This window comes from Trachurus trachurus, assembly GCF_905171665.1.
Source record: "Trachurus trachurus genome assembly, chromosome: 15".
NCBI lineage: Eukaryota > Metazoa > Chordata > Actinopteri > Carangiformes > Carangidae > Trachurus > Trachurus trachurus.
In genome coordinates this window covers 23,831,847-23,854,803 of record NC_139906.1, presented here as the reverse complement: position 1 = coordinate 23,854,803, position 22,957 = coordinate 23,831,847, and the positions used below count along the sequence as shown (strand labels likewise).

The 22,957-nt window shown below is 47.4% G+C and overlaps 1 protein-coding gene across 1 annotated transcript in view; it reads left to right on the top strand.

The window, feature by feature from the left end:
* Positions 1-21,381, top strand: part of LOC310998403 (protein jagged-1b-like) — a 28,271-nt gene extending 6,890 nt beyond the window's left edge. Inside the window, exons 3-26 of the mRNA XM_083988436.1 lie at positions 616-667; positions 3,577-3,834; positions 4,260-4,320; positions 6,595-6,725; positions 6,822-6,941; positions 8,586-8,699; positions 8,798-8,911; positions 9,017-9,130; positions 9,579-9,625; positions 10,181-10,354; positions 10,825-10,975; positions 11,894-12,058; positions 12,154-12,267; positions 12,380-12,493; positions 12,652-12,765; positions 13,208-13,324; positions 14,084-14,111; positions 14,548-14,633; positions 15,241-15,354; positions 15,445-15,554; positions 17,522-17,761; positions 18,345-18,476; positions 18,758-18,899; positions 19,482-21,381. Of these exons, the coding sequence (XP_083844562.1) occupies positions 616-667; positions 3,577-3,834; positions 4,260-4,320; positions 6,595-6,725; positions 6,822-6,941; positions 8,586-8,699; positions 8,798-8,911; positions 9,017-9,130; positions 9,579-9,625; positions 10,181-10,354; positions 10,825-10,975; positions 11,894-12,058; positions 12,154-12,267; positions 12,380-12,493; positions 12,652-12,765; positions 13,208-13,324; positions 14,084-14,111; positions 14,548-14,633; positions 15,241-15,354; positions 15,445-15,554; positions 17,522-17,761; positions 18,345-18,476; positions 18,758-18,899; positions 19,482-19,957 (3,288 nt within the window). The 3' untranslated portion in view covers positions 19,958-21,381. The remainder of the gene's footprint in view (positions 1-615; positions 668-3,576; positions 3,835-4,259; positions 4,321-6,594; positions 6,726-6,821; positions 6,942-8,585; positions 8,700-8,797; positions 8,912-9,016; positions 9,131-9,578; positions 9,626-10,180; positions 10,355-10,824; positions 10,976-11,893; positions 12,059-12,153; positions 12,268-12,379; positions 12,494-12,651; positions 12,766-13,207; positions 13,325-14,083; positions 14,112-14,547; positions 14,634-15,240; positions 15,355-15,444; positions 15,555-17,521; positions 17,762-18,344; positions 18,477-18,757; positions 18,900-19,481) is intronic.
* The last annotated feature ends 1,576 nt before the right edge of the window (positions 21,382-22,957 follow it).

Here is a 22,957-nt window from a genome sequence, read left to right as displayed (position 1 = left end):
GTGCACCATTCTTTATTTTGACTCTATTGTAGCTCTTTTTACCCAACAGCCTGTCCGGTGCAGGCCGGCTCTGTTTGGCTCCTTCTTCTCCTGCGCATCAGACGCCCTCCTGCTGGGTGGGTGTCCAGCTAGACCTCACCACTGCCCATGTGTCTGTCATCCTAATCGCTGCGATGCTGAGACCTCTGCCCCACTGCAAGCTTATCCTCCCTTAATCAGATCAACAGGACCATTGTTATAGGTTAACAGTTAGCAGCTCCTGTGCTAGGCCTCTTTGTAAGCTAACTCCATGAGGGGGACATGACACTGAAAAAGGGGGAGGATTTAGTTTTTTTTTTTTTTTTTTTTTTAATATGCTCTTCTATTGTCTCAGCAACATCAGAACTGACTGTTGATACGGTGATTCATGTTTGTGTTTCAAGGGGAACATGTGGGAACCCCCTACAAGTTGATGTGGATGGTTTCTGACAAACAATGAGCTGTCAGTTCTTGTGCAGAACAGAATATTTATCACCCAATCACTGTCTGTTAATGTTTATAGTTCTGTTTTCTGATGCACTAATTACATCACGATGGTCCTGCTCTTAGCTAACGCCTGTGTCTTGTCTTCCTCAGAGGTCCTACACTTTGATAGTGGAAGCCTTGGACTTCAACAATGAAACCAGTGGTGAGTATCGAGTCTCCATCATACTGTACCTTCCACCTCTCTTTTCTGTCCCTCCCTCGCTTTTCCTCACAGCAGCGTATGGGAGGTGTCCCGTCGAGGGGTCGGAGAAGGAAGTCTATTCTTCCTGAACCCCCTGCCCTCTTCCACACGGTCCGCTGGGGGCGTGTGTCTGTGTTAAGAAAGCGTGTTGACAGGTGCCTGTGAGGCGGGAGAGCCGGACAGGGAAGCGGAGGGGAGGAAAAAGCAGCCGAAGTGGGGACAGGGAAGACGCAAGAGAGGGGGAGAGAAGGAAGTGTGGCGAGGTAGAGGACTATGAAAATGTTTTCATTTGGCCGATGACTGATGGCAGGTGCTGCCAGCCGGGGTCGGGGTCGCACCGTCTCACTGTCACTGAGGCGTGAAACACAGAGTTCATCCGGCCGCCCAGTCACAACGCAGGGCGCTGCGGCCTCCGAGGTACGCCGTCGTCCTATAGGTTAAAGTTGCCTCTGACACTAGGGATGTCACGATTACTTGTTTTCACAATTAATTGTGGTATTAAACACCACAATTAATTAATTGTAAAGATTCCTAAATACCGTCACTTCCCAAAAAATATTATGTCAGAACGATATCGGCAGTTGTGCGCCAAAATAAAGGAGAATGCACAGATTCTGGTCCATTTACGTAAGGAATTTAAATGTTAGCGTGTCAAAAAAAAAACAAATAAAACCAAACGATGAAAATAAACGTAAGCATTTGGTATAGATGACAATTTGTGACCTGAATATTTCAAACACTTCCCCTGGGGGATTAATAATTGGTCATATATTAATAGATAGTTGAAATATTTTGTGTAAACAATGAGTAATGTAATTATATTTTGACTATATTTGATTTTACACATTCATAGTGTTGTGAAATTAGTTAATGCATAATAATTGTGATAATCGTAACACCATGATTATTTCTCTGACAATAATCGTACCAAGAAAATGTGTAATGGTGACATCCCTATCTGACACAGGTGGTCTGCAGTCTGAGCTCTGCGCTGGACGACATTTTAGCGTTCTGTTTGAAGACTGTGGGGGGGGGGGGACATGGTGGTACTGTGCTGAATCTAAATTCTGGTTGCCAGGTTTAGTTTCTACTCTTAACTATGCCGGGGTTCAACTTCCCGCTGGCCGGCGCTCGGATTGGCGACAGCGTGATGATTCCAGCTGAGGGGAGGGTCTTATCCTCATGCTTGTTTATGCAGGTCTGTCCGAGGTCAGCAAGGTTTCGGCCTTTTCTGCTGTATTTGCCGCTCCCCAGAGAGCTATTAGGGCATTGGTGTGAAAAGCCCCCTGAATGTACACAGTCAATGCTGGTTAAGCCCCTCTGAGCTCCACCAGGCTAGCTCGCAGCTCCGCCACCTTTACATGCTGGGACCATCCTGGCTGATATTTGATTTACTCCGACTCTAAATTAAAGTAAAAAAAAACAAAAAAAACAACAGTTTTAGGTCTATTTGGTTGTAAATTTGCCAGCACTAACATTTCTGCAGCTTTGCTCTGGAGACTTTTATCAGTGTACATCAAAGTGTTTGAGAAACACAGTCTCCTTCTTCTATCAGAGCTTGAAAGTCTGGATTTTCTCTGTCTAAAATGAATTTGTTGCTTGAAGATGACCTCTCTAATCTTCATAAAGCTCGTCTGATTTATGGCGAGCCGCGCTCGGCAGCAGGTAGTAAGGATGTGCTACTCCTGACACAGCAGGCCAGCAGTTGGTAGAGAAATGCCACACAGTTCAGCTCTGGATTCCAGACCGATGCGAAATGTTACCAGGCACTGTGATTTCAGCGCGGCCCCCCCGCCCCACAGCACAGTAAATAAATGACAGTGGGTCCATCCCCCTCACTGCATTGCATTGCATCATACTACACAGAGGGGCGATTCACCCGGCGGTCAGCCACCTCTGCTCGTGTGAGCACAGTAAATAACGGCTGTGACACATTTTTCATTCTCTCCGAGGTGGAAGATTTAGACATCAAGTAGCGAGTGCTGCATAAGCGGCGTTAATGCGCATGACTTGTATGTATATATGTACAGTGTAGTGTCTGGAGACTGGGCTGAGCCTGTTTGCTCACTTGGAGTGTGTTTTGCTCTGTGTGCGAAGCTCATTACAGGCCTCGGCTCTCTGTTTGACAGAGCCGTGACCTCCTCGTGTTTGACATGAAAATATGTCAGTTTCTGGGTCTAAGTCTGTGTGTTTGTAAGCCCACACACCCCCCCTCTCTCCTGTTGCAGCATCAGCCGGGGGCCCTTTGCTCCCTATCTGGAGTATAGATAGATACTTTTAAGTGTGTGGCAAAGAGTTGACTCTTAGTTAGTACGAGGACGTATGTGAGAAAGGCAGCCTGAGAGAAAGTGCTGATGGCACACTGGCAGGCTTCCCAGCCGTGACTGTGGCATCGGTGTCCTCAGCACTGTAATTTATGGTGGCTGCGGTTCTGTCCTCGCCTGAGCAGATGCGAAAAGGCAGCATCTGAGACCAGTAATGTCCTCAAGCTGTAAACCTGAGAAACAGAAAGCATCCAGGGAGAGCTGGAGAGGGAGCGTGAGAAAAAAAGCAGTTAAGAGTGCTCATTACAGGCAGCCTTTTTTTCTGCATTTCCTCCTTGTACTTTTCTTCCTCTCTTGCACACAAAGTTGATTTTAATTATATACAATGTGCTATCTCAGAGATCTTCTGCAATTTGTGTAAGCATTTTTGGTTTTCCACTGTATCATCATCATCTTTAACTCCCAAATGTGCAAACGCAGGATGCTGCATCACTGTTCTCTACTCAGCTGAAACATTTAATGAAGAGGAAAAAAAAAAAAAAGTGTCTAATTTCTGACAAGAATGTTTCAGTGGAGGTTGATTTGTGTCAAACCCTGATGTTTCAGGTGCAGATGGGAAGTTGATAGAGAAAGCCTCTCATTCTGGCATGATCAACCCCAGCCCACACTGGCAGAAGCTGACCCACAACGGCCTCGTGGCCCAGTTCGAGTACCAGATCCGAGTCACCTGTGACGAGCACTACTACGGCTTTGGCTGCAACAAGTTTTGCCGACCCAGGGATGAGTTCTTCGGGCATTACACGTGCGACTACAATGGAAACAAGACATGTCTGGAAGGCTGGTCCGGACCCGACTGCAACACAGGTAAAAGCCCAGCTGGAATCACACAACAGGCCGAGACAGTCTGAGTATTTACGAGTGCGAGTGACTCCTCTAGCCAGACTGTAATCTCTGATTCATGCTGATACACCGTCTGTGTGTCTTGCATTGAATGGATCACTTTGTTCCTGAACTCTCAAGTTTTCCTCTTCCCATTCAAATAAATCTAATTGTCAGTGTGACCAGGAAGAAACCTTTTACCCACAGGGACCTGCACTATTTCTTCTTCAATATTTTACTGTCACACAGCTTCTTTGTTTATCACCAAGTCGTATTTATCCTCACAGGCTGAAATGTCATTGAGGCTAGTAATTATATCATTAACTGCTATAATTAAAATGTGCTTAAAAAATGGAGCTAAGTTTGAATCTAGTTACCAGGCAGTAAAATTCCTCTTCCTCCTCTTCTAGCTATATGTCGACAAGGCTGCAGCACTGAGCACGGTTCGTGTAAGGAGCCAGGTGAATGCAAGTAAGTGAAACTACTCTTTATGATTTATTAGTCTGTTATCAGTGATTTTATGGTATTTTCACCCCGTGAAATGTCAAACACGGTTTTGTTCAAGTGCCTTTACTTACTACGGAGGCCGGTGCCAGAAGCCTGTGGTGTGGATCATTCAGATATGTGGGGTTTGTGTCCAAGCAGCGTTTCTGTCATGGCACAGATCTTTTCCCTCTACGTGCTTGGTTTTCTGGCCAAGAGACTATCAGTATGTGGGCTTTAGCGGAGATGCAGGCTGAGCTGCTTGTAAATCTCTCACGGGGCTTTTGACTGGAGCTGCCAGTCTGGAGAAAGGAGAGGCTCAACTGCCAAGACTCCATGTTGGAAATGTAGCCGACGTGTTTCCCTTTAACGAGGCGAGTGTTATCAGTCAAATCGTGTGTAACGTACGGATGAGTCTTAAAGCGTATTGTTTGTGTAGCTAATGGCTTCCTAATGCTGTTTATGCACACAGCCAGAGGAAAAGCCGAGCGCAGATGGATATCAGAGTCGGGGCATTGTGTGCAGTCACAGTTGTATCTCATCCTCATCCTGGAGCAGGTCCTGCACTGCCCGACTCTTCCCACAGCTCAGGCTTTGGTTGCTTTCTTAGTTGTCTGATTTGGCCATAAATCAAGCACAGGGACGATCAGGTTTGTTCGTTTTGTGCACCAGCTTTGTTGTTTTTCCCAAGCCTTTGACATCATCAGGTTTCTTGTAAGTGCTTGTGTGGCCACTGGCAGAACAAGAGGTTGAGTTGCTTTAGTCTCTGCACAGGTGTGGCTATATTTAAAGCTCTGGGTTTAACTGTTTATGTGTCGTCTGCCAACAAACTCTCCAAGCAAGCTCTACTACTGCTGCAGTCAGTGAGTTAGTTTCCCATCATTGGGCCGCTGTAGTGTTTCAAACAACAGCAGTACATGGCAACGCTGGCTGCAGCCTAGGGCAGCCGTGGCTGGCCCGCGCTGACTTTATGGCAGCAGAACCACAGCTAATGATGCTCCATGGGATTTCCTTTTCTAACCCGAGTTTTTAATGTCAGCCACAGCTTTCATTTTTACTAATAGAGTAATAACAGTGCACCTGTGGGCCGAGATGGCCACAGCAGAGAGCTGCATTGAACGGCATTAACTGCACAGCCACAACATACAGATTCTTAAAAGTGGCTTATTTGCATGTAGAGGGTTAAAATCTACATGTGCATCATTGCTGTTGCACAATGAAATGTCACATTCCCCAGTAATTTGGCTGTGTAATAACTGTAAATGATTTGGGATCCTGCTGGGGAATCCTGCTCTGCTTCTCATGGAGGGGATTAGCACACTTTTAAGAATAGCCTCTTTAATCACAGACTGAGGTTTACTTAACCACCGCGTTTATTTTTACAGTCCATCCGTTTCTTGGGGCTAATCAGCCCGCTGCTCCCCCAGAGGGACACGATGTTTCCTGTCGCTCGGCTCCACCGCAGCAACTGTATCGCCACTTCACCACCTTTTAAAGAGCACACTTATCAGTGGGGCTGGATTGCTGTCCTAATTATGGAGCCCAGGAAGAAAAAGGGCAGCATTATCAGTGTAATTATGGACCTGGACATTTCAGTGGTCAGCGGGCTGCGTCCCCCTCCTCGGCCTTGGGGCACAAGCCTGAGTTTTGACTCATGGGAACCAGGATGAGCAGCAGCGTAACAGCCCAGAGGAGGGCTGAACACTCCTCTCTCTCTGCTGAGCTCCTCGCTCCTGCCAAGCCACAGGCAGAGTGTTGTTAAAGGGAGCGTCTGGCCGCATGCTAATGTTAGCCGTGCTAAAAGTCCCATTGGAACTGTAATTTAGTGTTTTGTTTTGTTTTTTTTTCTGTTTGGTAAAATGCTAACTACTCCTCTGTTTCCCTGTCTCCGAGTATTGTTAAATGCTGTTGCATAAACACCCTGCTACTTAAGATTCATTTGTGGTCTTTTAAGATGCAGCCCGGTTGTGAGAAGCAAGAATACTGCCCCTTTGTTTGTGTCATTTGTGCAGCACCATGCCGTATACACCGATGTGTGCTTCATTAAGTTGAGATTATGGCTGTACTGCCTGTGAAGGAATTTGAAATAAACAGCAGATTAAGATATTAGCATTTTCACAGACCACAGGGATTATAAAACCTCACTCTTATTGTTGCACATTAACCTGAATGTTGTGCACGTGTCTCCGTGGAGTGTGTTTGTGTATTTTGGCTCATTTCCTCCCAGGCTGAAGGCTGATGTCTTCTCTCTGTGTCCTGCAGGTGTCTCTACGGCTGGCAGGGCCAGTACTGTGACAAGTGCATCCCCCACCCGGGCTGCGTGCACGGCACCTGCGGCGAGCCGTGGCAGTGCCTGTGCGACACCAACTGGGGCGGCCACCTCTGTGATAAAGGTTCATTCTCTTCTCTTATTTCAGTTGCAGGCGCAGTGGGAGTGGCCCGTAGTGGTGTCAAAACAAACTAAACCTGTGTGAAACTTTTTTTCCCAGATCTGAACTACTGCGGAACTCACCAGCCTTGCCTGAGCGGCGGAACATGTATCAACACAGGACCTGACAAATACCAATGTACCTGCGCCGAAGGTTACTCCGGTGCCAACTGTGAGAGAGGTGAGCGGCAGAGATGCTCAGCATGACAAGTCACAGCTTTCTGTTTCGGCGTAGTTTAATGATTTTCAGCTTCAGGGCCTTCAGTTGTGCAGATGTTCAGATTTCTCATCATGAGGGTTTTGACTCGGCATGTTGTGTATTGTCTCGCCCCGATGATGTCATCTAGGCTGGCTTGATTGATCTTGATTTATCATGAACAGCAGTTTGAAAGAAAGATGATTGCTGTAACCGGGTGTGGAGGGCCAGTACAAGATGCCATCACGTTGCATTATGGGAAGTGTAGGCTCCAAAGAGGTTCACTCATAAAGCTGGTTAATAGTCAGGATATCCTGGCCAATGCTGCTTCTCATTAAAACATTTTTGTTTTAACTGTGCTGTGCAAGGCCTCAGTTTTTTTTGGAAGTGCAGCTTTTCTCATTTAAGGCCACTTGAATTTTTAGGTGAGGGACTGAATAAGTTGTTGTGGCTCTGGTTGACTCTTAGTTTGTCAAACCAAATGGTGCAAAGCAGCTCCATTTATGTTTTGCATAAAATATTTGACCTCAAAGGGTAAGAGATGGATGCTTGCAGTGAGGTTGTTGTGGGCTCACTGAGCCAGCAGACTGAAGGTCAGAGGTGCCGTCAGTTTGTAATCAGAGGAGGTGGTAACTTGGCAATAATCGGTTTCCACTCCAGCACGAGTGGGCCCCCCCCCCCACCCCAAGTCAGGTAATCCACCAATGTGATCTCCAGGGGCCGGTCATCCCTTCACTCCTCGGGCGCTCCAGACATATGGGCGTGGTGGTGCTAAGGTTCAGCTGCTGTGAACACTTACCATGGAGATGATGGTTTTTTCCTCATTAAATCTGAGCCTCGCAGGGTGCTGACAGCTTAACTGCAGAGATGTCAGGAAACCGTGCCCTCCGTAACAGGAGGTCTGCAGACCAGGGGGATACGCCGGGGCTATTGTAACACAGAGGCCCCTGGGTGCAGCGCCGCACTGCATCCCACCCCCCACCCCCTCCTCCCCACGGCATACCGAGGGCCGTCCACCCATCGCCTCCGACCGCCTACTCGTTCCCAGTCAATCATTCATTTTTGATTCATTTGGGAGCCACTCATCCTTAACTCATCCATAAAGGAGAAACTCCAGTGCCGAGCGGCCCCCGCCCTCCCTCTCCCCCCTTCTCTCCCCCTCTCGCCACTCTCTCATCTTGTGCCGCCTCTCTGAAGAAGAATGGCGGGGAGTCAGAGGGAAGTCACGGTGCGTTGGTCAGGTCAACTTAGCATGAAAGATGATTTCCTGGTGGTGTGGTCCGCCGGGCGGGTAATGTGAGTGAGACTGGGGGGATTTTGAGCGGGCTTTTTTTTTTGGGGGGGGGGGGGGGGGGGGGGTAGGTGATGGGTGAGGGAAGGAGTTGACCTCTTGGTGTCTTCTGCCGACAGAGAAAGCAGAGAGGTTTCCCAGAGATGAGTCAGAAGCTGAACTGTGTTTTAACATCAGATTTGTTTTCCTGTGAAGAAAACACAAGATTAATCTTCCAGATAACATTTCATCAGAAGAAAACTGACGAGGCATCAAAGAATGGATTTTTCCTCCTTAAAATGACTCAGATGGGTGTGTGTGCGTGAGACCTGTATGTAAAAGAGCCTTTCTCTTTCTAGCGGAACATGCCTGTCTGTCCAACCCGTGCTCTAATGGAGGGAGCTGCTCAGAAACCAGTCAAGGCTACGAATGTCAGTGCGCACTGGGGTGGAGCGGCCCGTCCTGCACCATCAGTAAGAACCCACTCCACCAGCATCCAGTACACGTCAGCAGCAGCACTCTTACAGACAAATATTGTGCAGAATAACCAGAACTGACATGTCTCGCACAGATGTTGACGACTGCTCTCCCAACCCCTGTAACCACGGCGGCACCTGCCAGGATCTGGTCAACGGCTACAGGTGTCTCTGTCCCTCGCAGTGGACGGGGAAGACGTGCTTGATAGGTGAGTCGGGCCGACCTCTCCCCACCACTTCACGGCTGTCAGCTGCACATGCAACAGCCACTAACCCCCCCTCCTCTCCCTCCTCTCCCTCCTCTCCCTCTCTAGATGCCAACGAATGCGACAGCAAGCCCTGCGTCAATGCCAACTCCTGCCGCAACCTGATTGGCGGATACTTCTGCGAGTGCATCCCTGGTTGGACGGGGCAGAACTGTGACACCAGTGAGTTGAAGGCCATCAGCTGCAGCTGTGGAGCCGGGACACCTGTCCTGCTCTGCTTTTTTTTTTTGTTTTTTTTCTTCACTTCTTTCTCCCCCTGTCCCTTCAGCGCAGCCTGAATTAAAGCTGTAACATGACGACTTGAAGCGAACCGTCGGGCAAATCTGCTGTATCATTATTAGCCCCGTGTGTGGCCAAGGCTGCAGTGATTAGAGGCGGCTCAAAACAATCCCAGCGCTAGTTTCACTTGGCAGCAGACGGGATTGCTCAATATTCTGTGCTGCACTGATTCCGCAGCCGCGTTATCCAACTCTCGCCGAGCACTCTGTAGCTCTGACAATGTTTTTAAAGGCCCCTAGCATGGGAAACATAAAGCAAAGACTTGTTTTCAAAGACAGACTATTTAGTCAAGCTGTTCAGAATTAATCCTCAGATTTGTTTTCCTGTGCAGATATAAACGACTGCAAGGACCAGTGCCAGAATGGGGGAACTTGCAAGGTACGTGTCGGGTCAGAAACCAAACGGGCTTTATCTGCTATCACTGCTTGTTTGTTTGCTTTGTTGTGTTCTTGTGTTTTTCTTGTTGTTGTTTTTGTTGTTGCAGTCTGAGACTTTTACAGTGGTTGTATAAATAGCTGCAGTAAACCGTTCTCTCTGAACTGACTGAGGAATTGTTGTGGAATTCCTCTCTGAAATCAAATCTGAGGGGAGTGGGTTCAGAGGGGTTTCTGAGGGAGGGACACACAAGTTCCTTGACCACACTAGATTAAATTACCATAAACATTATTGTGTTGAGCCCGTGCCAGGAAAATGTGTTGAAATAAATGCAGAGCTGTGATAACTTGTAGTGCCCTCCCACCCCACCAACCCCCCTCCACTCTCCCCATCTCAGCCTCGCTCTTCGTTCTGTCCTTCTGTTCCCTGGTTTGACAGTTATTGTTTGGACCCCACCCTGTCAAAACCGTTAATTAAATCTGTGGCCGCATGAGGTTAACCCTGCCCCCCCCCCCTCCCCTCTCTCTCTCTGTCTCTCTTCTCTTTCTTCTCTCTCAGGACTTGGTAAATGGCTACCGGTGCGTGTGCCCCCCTGGTTTCTCCGGCGAGCACTGCGAGCGAGACATCGACGAGTGCGCGAGCTCGCCGTGTCTGAACGGCGGCCGCTGCCAGGACGAGGTGAACGGCTTCCAGTGCCTGTGTCTGGCCGGCTTCTCAGGCAACCTCTGCCAGGTGAGACACGTCTTCCACCCCTCCACCCCCACCCCGACCGTCCTCCCACACATAATTAAGGCCACATTCATGCTATCGTTGAGCATCTTAAGCCCTTGCCCCCGCCCACCGCCAGCGCCAGCTCCCCCTGTCTGCCAGCATTGCTGTATCTTCGGGTTCGTTGTAAAGTTTCCCTGCCCCACCCTCTTAAATCGCTGTTGTTCCACAGTCCTCCTTCTTAAAAGGGAGTGCTTTGTTGAAGCTGCTCCTGGCTACAGCGGGATACATTCCTCAGTGCTGAAGCCCAGACTCAGAGGACGGCTCCTATGTCTCTGCCTTGTTTTTCCCCTTTCCTCCGAGCGCTGTGCGTGTGTTATTTCCTGGCACAGCCTGTAGGGAGGATGCTGTGGGTTCTGCTCTGTTTAGTGTAGCTGAAACTATGTCAGCTATCAGGTTCACCACTCTCTATTCAATACCTTTTTCTGCCCTAGCTGGATATCGATTACTGCTCCCCCAACCCGTGTCAGAACGGCGCTCCCTGCTTCAACCTGGCCACCGACTACTTCTGCGCTTGCCCAGAGGACTACGAGGGCAAGAACTGCTCTCACCTTAAAGACCACTGTCGCACCACCACATGTAAAGGTACGTCCTCCTGCAAGGCAACAACCACAAGCTTTTCACTCTTTGACTTTTTCCAGAACATTTCTGAAAGGTGATCTGAGCTGCGTGCTGTAGTAAAACGCTGACTAAGGCCACGTCTTCACCATTTGCCTGAACATTTTGCCCACACTTCTCCCCTGAGAGCAATACCTATATTTTAGTTTTGTGCACTGAAGTTTCTTGGCCCAAAGTGAACAGTTTTTTTTTTTTTTTTTTTGTAGTATAGCTCCCTCGATGAACCCCCCACTCCCCCACCCTCCCCTACTCCATCTCCTCAGCAAAGCTTTTCCAGTGATTCTCTCCTCCTCTGAGTTGACTGAAAATCTGGCAAAAGGCTGATAGCACTGTGTGTGTTCCTTGGTAATGACTTGGTGGGCTACCTCTTCTTTTTCCCCCTCAATGAGTACGCACATTTTTCTGTGTGTGTGCAAGTGTGTGTGTGTAATTGAGTGAGTGGACCAACCACGGAGTCAGATACCAGACGGTGAGATCCTCTCTGCTCTTGGCAAGAATCAAGTGATTACAGGGGAGAAAATTCACCCAGCGCTGTTAACCTGATCAGACAGGGGGAAAGGAAGGGATTTCAGTGCAGAGTGAAAAAGATCGCTCTGAATTGCTTATGAAAGCATAACAGCATATCGCTGTTTATCCTATTGAGTGTTTTTTTTCTTCTTTTTCACATTCTTAACACTGATACCCGTTGGCATTATTATGTTTACGGGCCTGTAACTGTGTAGATCTTAGTTCTCATGCTCCATATCCAGTGATGACAAGTAGATGGTTGCATAACTCCCAGCGCAAACACAATGAGTTACATCCTTTTTCACACTCAATCACCTGGAAGACGCAGCGTACAAACAGGCTTCACCAGTTGTTTCTAACTGTCTCTCATCTCCGCAGTGATTGACAGCTGCACAGTGGCAGTGGCGTCCAACAGCACGCCGGGAGGAGAGCGCTACATTTCGTCGAACGTGTGTGGACCTCACGGCCGCTGCCGGAGCCAGGCCGGGGGCCAGTTCAGCTGCGAGTGCCAGGAGGGCTTCAGAGGCACCTACTGTCACGAGAGTAAGATTTGGCACCCAGCACCGAATACAAGGCGCAACCCCGTCACAAATGTATCAGGACACATTCTCATTTTTTTTTCTTTTCTTCTCACAAAGACATCAACGACTGCGAGAGTAACCCATGCCACAACGGAGGCACCTGCATCGACAAAGTCAGCGTGTACCAGTGCATTTGCGGTGACGGCTGGGAGGGCGACCACTGCGAAATCAGTACGTACAACCGCTTCTCGGATCTGTTCAATCTTGTTGTAGTTTCAGCATAAACACTCATTATAAATATTAAATATGCCACATGCAAATCACACATCTGATGTCTCCCCAGATATCGATGACTGCAGCACCAACCCCTGTCATAATGGAGGGACGTGTCGAGACCTGGTGACTGATTTCTTCTGCGAGTGCAAGAATGGCTGGAAGGGGAAGACGTGCCACTCCCGTAAGAGAACTCTTTCTTTTTTTTTTTCTTTAGTTTTTCACGTGTGTAATCCTTTCAGTGCAGGCTGATGGTATGTGCTGTATATAATTACCCCATACAGTGTGTGCGAACACTCACGCAACATTTGAGGCAACTTAAGGATTTCAATTTCCCTCCAGGTGAAAGTCAATGTGACGAAGCCACATGCAACAACGGAGGCACCTGCCACGACGAAGGCGACACATTCCAGTGCACATGTTCACCAGGGTGGGAGGGCACCACGTGCAACATAGGTGAGTCACACCGTTGATCTGTTTTTGGTTCAATGTTTCTTATTTACACACAGAAGGTGACTCCGTGGGAGATCCCCCCCCCCCCCCCCCCCCCCCCCACGTCTCGTCTCGGATATTAATCAGATCTGTCAGTTCCACGAGGTCCACAAACAGTTTTTATCCCCTCACCCTGTCAGCGCTCCCTCCTCGCCCGTTTCTCCCTCTCCTGTGAGCGCTGACAGATATCCGCTTAAAATTACTGATTGCACTGACAATGCACTGGAAGGTCGCGGAATGTGGATTCCCTCAGAGAAAAACCGACCGAAAAAAGCCAAACCAACAGCCGTCTCCTGCGGCTGTTTTAAGGTTTATTATTGCTCTGATAATCCTCTGCAGTGCTGGAGAAAGCTCACTGACCAAAGCTATACTGTTTCTTTTTCTCTCTTCTCTCTCCCTCTCTCAGCCAAAAACTCCAGCTGTCTGCCAAACCCATGCGAGAACGGCGGCACCTGCGTGGTGTTCGGGGAGTCCTTCACCTGCGTGTGCAAGGAAGGCTGGGAAGGTCCCACATGCACCCAGAGTAAGTGCTCTCACTCTTCTGCTCTAAGGGAGACTGATGGAGAGGATAAGAGTGGACAGTTATTACTATTAAATGATGATAAAGCTCCTGCTACCTAAAGCAGAGGTGAAGTCCTGCATTTGATTAAATCTGACTTTCTCTCTCATCCTCTCTTGAATCTGCACCTTTTTATTTTTTTCCCCCTTTGCTTTCCCTGCCGGCCATGAGGAGAGGAGGAGGAGGAGGAGGAGGAGGAGGGAGAAGGGGGCTGAGGAAAGTGGAGACAGATGTTTCTCCCCCTCCTCCTCCTCCTCCTTCTCCTCCTCTTCATCCAACACACACCCCTCTCTCCCCTTCTCGTCGTCACATTCCTGTCCAAACAGTGACATGTCGGCTCGTTCTGCAGCCCTCCTCCATTTCCCTGGGATTCCTGCCCTGAACGCATGTTCTCCAAAACATGAATTCCCCCGACTTTTCTAAGGGAGAAACAACCGACGCTGGGAATGTGGGTGTGGAGGTGGGATGATGGCTGTTGTTGAGGAGCTGGAACCCCCCGCCCCCCCCTTTTCTTTTTTAAAGTGTGCGAGTCGGCTCAGTTGTTTGGTCTGCGTGGTTAATAAGAGAGTAATCAGCCCAGGCCCGAGCGGCCCAACACGCCTCTGCACACGCAAGCTCAGACGTGCTCTCTGCTGTCACCTGCACTAAACACTCAGACATGAGACAGGGAAAAAGACACACACTGACTGATACTCTTCCTCTCCATTTTTTGTTCTCTTCCAGATACCAATGACTGCAGTCCCCACCCTTGGTAAGTGGATGCTTAACATTTCCTGTCGATTTAGTGGGAGAGATGTAAACAGGCTTCTCCTCCTGCGCGGTGGTTTCTCACCTGCAGGCTCTCTCTGTCTCTTCTCGACGTCTCTCTCTCTACTCAGAGCCAAGCACACACCCTTCCATGTCATTCCTGGGATGCAATCAGCTAACCTTCTTTAGTGAACTCCCAGGCTTCACTCTTATTTAACCACACACCACTGGAGCTCCCTCCCAACCCCACACACACTTGTCCATTAAAAAGAACAAGTCTGATTGCCTTAATTGCCTTTGAGAATGGTTGTTATATGTTGACTGGTGAGAAAATTCCAGCCTGCAATGGCTTGACATTAAGAAAGAAACCAACGTGGATAGATGCCAGTGTGTTAGATACAAACTGAGGTCCTGCTCTCTCTTTCTCTTTTGTTCTGCAGCTACAACAGCGGAACATGCGTGGACGGGGATAACTGGTACCGCTGCGAGTGCGCCCCGGGCTTCGCGGGTCCAGACTGCCGGATCAGTGAGTATTAACCCTGCCTCCCGCTCCTCCCTGATCCCTGTTTGAGCCGTCGGTTAGAGCGGGCCCGGTCGGCCGGCGGGACCGTCCCAGTGGCTCTAAATGGAAGGTCTAGTCGGCCAATTATCTGTGCGTTGGGCTGCGGGCCAGGCCGAGCCATTTCGGTGTCACCTCACTGGGCCCTGCTGCTGTCCCCGGGGAAAACCGGCTTAGCAGGCCAACAGCTAATCAGCCATGCTCTCTGACACTGATTACACAGATTGTTTTCCCTCTTAAAGGCTTTCAGATGGCCACATTCTTTCCCATTGCAAACCCTTTGTTCTGCTAAGTCCAGCCTTTAGCTCCTGCATACCTGCTAATGATGCTGCTTTTAATAAAGCTGCATGGGGGCAAGACCGTCCCGGGCTGATTTAAAGCATGTTTGCTTGTTTTTTATTAACTGGCGTGTATGTGTACGTACTGTTCAAATGACACATGACCTCGGTGAATTTAGCCCAGGAATTAGATTTGTGTGCTGACTGCTTAACCCAATATTTGTGTGCTGTCTGGCTGTGCTCTCCATTTCATGAAGGAGCCATTTCTTACCTCTCGCGCTCTCTCCCCCTGACAGATATTAATGAGTGCCAGTCCTCTCCATGTGCCTTTGGCTCCACTTGTGTGGATGAGATCAACGCGTATCGCTGCTTGTGTCCACCAGACAGGATGGGGCCCCACTGTCAAGAAGGTACAAGTCCTCACAAGGCGTTAAAAGACACCCACATAACAAAAGCCACTCTTTCTGGTGTACATCTAACACTGTGGTTGTATTATACAGTGACGAGGAGACCTTGTTCCATTAACGGACAAGTCACAATGGATGGAGCCAAATGGGATGAAGACTGCAACACTTGCCACTGCTATAATGGAAAAGTTGTGTGCACAAAGGTATGTCTCAATCATTTCATTTCATTTCTTGGATCTCCATTAGCACCAGCACATTAGCATAGCTATTCTTCCTGGAGTCCAAACATTAAAATTGTCTATTCAAATTCTTCCAAGTCCATCAAGGAAAAAGCAGAACAATAGAGCTATAGAGTGACTAATAGAGTCACAACACACAGATACAATCATACAGTAGATGCAGACATACGTATAACACAAGATACAATACACCACCTGTACAATATAATTAAGAATCAGTAAATGTATACATACAAGGGGAAAGCAATATAGCAAAACATACAAAAACCAAAATAATAATCTCACAGGGCAGGGAAGAGAACAGGCACTACATCATATAGCATATACCAACTCCCTCATGTGCACCTGCACAATTCAACTACTGCAGCTGCAACATTAGAAGAAACTGTTAGAGCAGGAATTTATACCTCTCTTTAGAATCCATTAACACAATATAAAGTGGCAATGAATTCCACTCTAGCATGGCTCTGAACAAAACAGATTTCTTCATCACGTTAGTGTTCACTTAGGCAAAGTAAACCTCCCTTCAATAGCATGTCTCCACTGATGTGAGAACAAACAATACAAAATAATCAAGCTTCATGTAGTGTTTATGATGGCTGTGTACAGCTGTGAAGCACATGATGTCATTGTTTAGCAATGGGTGAAGGGTGGTGTAGAATAACTGTAACAAACAGAAACGGCCTCAAAAGGCTGCGTGGGCGGCCGCGTACTAGACTGGTTGATCTTCCGAGCGCTCAGGTAGGGCCATGTCAGGCCACAACAACGCTCCGTCACAGGGTGGAGCTGGCTCGGGAGTGTCAGATTCTGAACCGAGATGATGCCATTTGTTTCGAAAAGAAACACAATAGCACTGTTTGAATCAGGTGTCAGATGCCAACCACAGAGTCTCCCAAAGTCGCTCGGAGTGAAGATGAGTTGCAGCAGAGGCCTGAAGTAGTGCTATCATTATCATGCTTGTTTAACCCAGCACATGAACGGTGGTGCCTCACTGATACGGCTCCCCCCCCCGGGAAGACAACGCTACATGGGGGTGAAAGTGATCCGGGCCTGTAAGGTGTAGGCTAAACATAGTCTGATGTGGGAATACGTACATATGTGTTTCATGCAGATTATAGAAGCATGTCCCGTGACGTGCAGCAGAGAAAAATGAATCTTTACACAGCTACTAATATCCTTGACTGGGAAAAAACCGGTGTCACTGATTCCATTCCAGTCTGCAGTCCTGTTTAGGGCTGGGTATTGGATCTCTGGCGCTCAGTGCTGCAGACACGTTGCCAGCAGCAAAATCTGGCTTCAAATCTCTGGACAAATGAGTGTGTTTGAGTGTCGAAGGTTTTAAAATGTGTTTGGCCGCAGATCTTGATGGATTTACACATAATAATCAAGACACAAGAGCTATTAAATGAACCATTTTGGGGAGAGTTATACATCTTTTTTTTCTCCTTAGATATTTAATTAGGATCAAAATCCTGCCAATTTTAGACTTAAGGCTTTGTAGAAAATATGTAATGTTTGAAGTTGTTGCTTAGTTCTATTCTGTTTTTTTTTAAGTGTTTTACAGAGAGGACCTGTAGTATTTGTCAGTAGGACTGACAGAATGTGATAAGACACAGTGGTGCTTTGAGCTAACTGCTCACAGTGACACTGACATTGTTAACCTGTTGATGTTAGTGGGTTTGTTTAGCATTTTAGCATATCATGTCTGGAGGTAAGAATAGAGCAAATAAAACCCCAACAGTGGTCTAGACGTTTCACTAAAAGAGGAGGAGGAGGAGAAATAAAGAGATCACCAGTGAATTATCCTCTGGGGACCACGAATATCTTGAAATCCATCCCTTAGCTGTTGATGTTCACTCTATTTGTATGATGCTGCTGAAAGGCCAAAGGTCTGTGACATTATCTCAACAACGTCATGTGTTCCTCTCCAGATGTGGTGCGGCCCAACGTCATGCAAACTGGGCGCCAAAGGTCGAGGCGGGTGTCCCTCAGGCCAGAGCTGCATCCCCATCAAGGAGAGCCACTGCTTCGTGAAGCCCTGCCCCGACATGGGAGAGTGCTGGCGCTCCAACCCTCCCCCGACCCCCACCAAATGCCACCCGAGCTCCAGTTACCAGGACAACAGCTGCGCCAACATCACCTTCACCTTCAACAAGGAGATCATGCCTCGAGTGAGTTACCTAGGCACCAGGGAGGGGAGGAGGGGAGGGAGGGAGGGGTTGAATCGAAAGGGGTCTCGGGGATCATTTTTCACGCCTCTCCTTTAGCAGCGCCGGTGAAGGAATGAAAGCGGCAGACTCCTCCCAAACGACTCAGACATTTATTTAAATGTGCTCCCAGAACACAAAGGGGGGATATTTCTCTGTGTTTTTGCCGTCTTCATCCAAGTTCTGGTCACCCTGAAGAATCAGGCATTCACGACTTTTGCAGCCCGTGCCAACCCAGCCCCCTCTTAACCCCACCGCACTGCGAGATTAATTTGAAGATCATATGGATTTGAAGTGAACAGGACCACTGGCGACTCTGTCACCACACAGGATCACCACTCGCCAGTTGCTTAACAAGCATGACAGCAGATAGTGACAAGCATATGAGCCTGTGGTCTTTAATCTAAATGAGGTGGATCCCAAACCAGATAGCATGTTAAACCTACTGCCAAAATGTAGGCCCAGCCCCCCCCCCCCCTCTCTCCTTGATTGCTGCTCTATTTTTCCATGTGTGCTAACATTTGCCTAATTTCTCCTTCCTGTCCAGGGCCTGACTGTGGAGGAAGTGTGCAAGCAGCTGAGGCACTTGTACGTAGTGAAGAATTTCTCCTTGGAGCATTCTGTGTCCATAGCCTGTGACCCCTCATACTCAGCCAGCAACGAGATCCACGTCTGCATCGTAAGTGGCTCCTCTCTCCCCTCAGTCTGCCATATGTTTGTTTGCTTCTATTAATGCACACTCGTTTGAAAAGAGAAACTGTTGATTTATACCCTGCAGCGTGCATTCTTAGCAGCACTAAGACGCGCTCTAATGGGATGTGTGGCGGTTTTTAGGTTCGCTTGTTTTCTGTCATCAGTTTTGACAGCGTGTAAACACAAACAGCGGCAGGCAAGAAGGAACTTGAGCCTAAGCTGATTTCACATTTCAAACCTCTCTCTTTTTCTCCCTGGCACTTCCAGTCCACTGACGACCGTCGCTTGGACCGGAGCCCCATTAAAGAGATCACAGACCGGATAATCGACCTGGTTAGCAAACGCAACGGGAACAACACCATCATCTCCGCCATCGCAGAAGTGCGCGTGCCAAGCCCCAGCAAAACTGGTATGAACCACCTCCGAGCGCTGGTCGCTGCCTTTTCCAGACTTGCACACACTTGCATGAGTAGAAGTACTGTAGGTGGGAGGATTTGTTTTTTTTACCTCTTTTGAAAAGATCAGATGAGACATAGTCTGAAAATGACAGAAGAGCACCGGAGAAAAATGTGCACGTATGGAAAAAAAATTCCTAAAACCTCCCACACAACTGTGGCCGTCCAGGTCTGCCATCTCATGGCAGTTGTAATGGAGCTTAGAAAGAATCTAGGCAGGATTTCAGTGGAAAAGAGCAGAGCTGCTTGGCTACGTGGCTTCAGACTGGCTCGCACTGTGACTGGCTGGACTCTTGGTATGACTCCCGCATGTGTCCGCCATTCATCAACACGGTGACAGCAGACTGCCGCCACGGCCAAATAGAAGCAGCCTCCTCCCTTGTTCAGGGCTCAGAGGTCAGGTTGCACTGGCAAAAGCATGCTAATGACTTAGCAGGCTTGACATAGCGGTAGAATGAAACCCAGCGTGGACTGTTTAACCGTGGCCTAATTATTCGAGGCATCTAACCTGTGACTGTCGTCCTTTCTTCCACCAGACTACCTTGTGCCCCTACTCAGCTCCGTCTTTATCGTCATCTGGGTCCTCGTGCTCGTCTCCATTTTGCTGTGGTGCATGCGCCGCCGGCGGAAACAGAGCAACCACAACGGGACGTCGGCCGCCGGCTCCGAGGACAACACGACCAACAACGTGCGGGAGCAGCTCAACCAGATCAAGAACCCCATAGAGAAGCACGTGGGTCTGACGGTGGCCATCAAAGACTACGAAAACAAGAACTCCATCATTGCCAAAACAAGGACAAATCATCCCGAGGGGGATGAGGACGACAAGGAGAGGCACTTGCAGAAGGGCCGCTTTGCCAAAAAGCCAGCATACACACTGGTGGAGAGGGACGAGAAGACGCCCATCTCCAATCCCAACTCCACATCCAAACATCCTAATTGGACTAATAAACAGGACAACAGAGACTTGGAGACAGCAAACAGCATAAACAGGATGGACTACATTGTATAGCAGACAGCTGTGTTGCTGTGCAACCAAGCCTTATGCCTTCACACCCCGGTGGTGGGTGAAACAGGGGAGCTTTGGCATGTGTAGTTGGTAAACTGTCATGTCAGTCGAGACCCCACAGTATTTTCAGATATTCCCCGTGTTAATTTAAGTTTTGACAAGCTGGCTTACACTGGCAGTGACAGTTGCTTTGGTTGGCTGGAAACACAAGGCACTGGTATACATTTCACTGTAGAACTAGCTGCAAAAGTGTCTTCCTATACATTTCATTTCCCTTGTTTTTTATTTTAATTTAGTGGACACATGGAAGGGGCTCCTGGTGTAATTGTTGTACAATGACTAAAACTACCCGACGTGTTCAACACTAGAGCTAATTATTTTTAGTATGTGTTTGAATTCTTCCTAGTTCCGTTTGGAGAAAGTGCCTTTTCAGCTTTAGACTTCAGCAACTGTCAAATGAGAAAAAAAGATCAACTTTATTATTTATTTTTATTTTTTGGTTGGGCAGGGGGAGGGGGAGGGAAGGGCTCAATGTCAGCAGTTGCTGCCGATATGAAGAATTTATGTGTCGATTTAGAACATGTAGATATGTACATTTTTTTTATTAATCATTGTGTATATTTGATTTATTAACTTAATAATCAAGAGCCTTAAGATATCATTCCTTTTTATTTATGTCTAGTTTGAAGGTTTTGATAGCTGTGGAAGCCTACCATTTCTTTCAGTGACTTAATTTTTTTTTTCCAACACATTTTTATAAAAGCCAAATTTCAAAGAAGACAAAAGATAGGCACTTGGTGCCTGAAAGAAACACTTTTTTCCACACATCTGACATTTCATTACTTGTTGCCAGGACCTTGATTGAAGGCAAGTGAGGTTAGGACAACAAAAGATCACGGCTGCTGCGAGGGACGGACATGGTGGCAGACATATTGCTTGCCACTAATGGATAAATACGTAAGGGAACAAAAATCCTTCAGCAGCTTCAGTTTAACCCATTGACATTTCAAAGGCGGTCACAATCCACCAACTTGCAATGCAAGTCACTTCAATAGAGACACGCCAGAATTCCCATCTGCTTTAGTCAGCGTACTATCATAAGCTAGACCATGAGTACTTGAACAGTAGGGGGGCAATGGGAACACTGTAGAATCAGACAATATACACTGCCTTGCTCTGCAAGAGTCTGCTCTGTTTCTGTGCACATTTGTTTCTCTCTTTTTTTTTTTTTTTTAAATGAGGCTCTTAAAGACAAACATGTTTTATCTCATTTGTTAACCCTTTGAGATCATGGCAACATTTTGTCCTATTTTTGACTTTGTGTTATGAACTTGAGAATTATGTGTTGATCTGGCAATATATTTTTGAAAGTCATATTTATTAAATATTTTGTATGAAAAGAGAATTAAAGTTGTCTTTGTTCTGGAGAGCGAGTGCAGAGTCTGTCTGTGACGCATCAAGCCAAACAAGTCTGAGCATTTGAAAGGTTTCTCATGCAGCTGGCGTGGGAACTGCTGCTGGAGAGGAATCATAGATTTGAGCAAGGGCTCTGTCCAAATGTGTTTACAGCTAATTACATTGTAGCAAGCCATCCTCGTATTAAGTCAATCCAGGAGACAAAAATACCGTTCCTCCTCATGATCCCCAGACAATGTTGCCCTTGTTGGTTAGGTTTAAGGAGCAGGCTTAACTAAAACCTTTTCAAGTTAGGGGATCTTGAAGATCTTCTCATCTGCAGAACCCGTTGAAAAGAATTGGACCCAGGGGACGAGCCATCAACACCTCTTGAGACTGATTTAACCATATTAGGACTTAAAACATTGGGGTCAGTTCCAGAAACCAACCATGTTGTCTCTGCTTTGATAAGACCAGAACTGGCTTCTGCTGGTGACTCATCTCAAGTTACACAAGCCAACTGTGACAGAGAGGCTGCTCTAATTTATTAGTGACATCATCACTGTTGTTGGACAGACATTTAGTGTCATCAGCCAGTCTGGTCTGAATGAGCAAACTGATGCTCAGAGATCGACATGTTACTTCATGCTTGGCTGCTTCCAGAAAATCTTGAGCCTGTTTTCACATTTCCACAAATATTCAACGAGATGCTTTTCTTGTGGAAAACACATTTATTTTTAGGATAAAAATAGCACAATTAAAAACGAACAAGGAGTCATGTTTTCGAGCAGAGCTATTTGATCGTACATCATCCTTTAATTGACTGTTGCCCCATGTTCTCTGGGCCAACTGAGAAACACGAACAGCCCCGTCGAGTGTTGGGGCGACGACAGCAGCTCCACTTTAAACCTGAGGTACCGAAGACGTCCCAAATAAAACCACTAATTCTCCAATGCTGCTCGTATACCCGCACACATTTGGTCCAAGTTCAATATAAAATCTGTATAATAGCCTCGCATTTAAATATACATTTCAGGTACTTAGCAACTAAGCATTGAGCAAATTACATATGAATGAAATCTAACTACGAAAAGACATATTTGAGAAGAGAGTGATGAAATAAATCTGGAAACAGCAATCAATCACACCAGAGCTTCAGCGGGGAAACTGGACAGTTTTCAGACACATAGGAGCCAGTATTTCAGACTGAGAGCCATGACGTACTGCATGGCTCCTGCCTGTCTGAAATCCCCAATCTTTAACACAAAACCAAATCTAAACTCCAATTAAAGGTTTTTGACTTTCATTTGCGAGCCTCTCTTGACCACCACTACTTATGGGTGGAGGCAAAGTCTGTTTCAAGTATTCGACAAAGCATAACTCAAGCGCTTGTGTATCAATTGCCATAATGTGTTCATTTGATCTGTGTGTGTGTGTGTGTTGAATGTCTGTGCAGCACATGTGAAAACAACAGATATTGTAGTAATATGCGACATGTACAAATCCAAGTCATCTGAGGAGACTACATGGGGGAAACATGCAGCCTGACACAATATCATCTCTATCTCTGTGGCGTCAGGCATCTTTCCTGTAGCTCGTCTCTCCCCC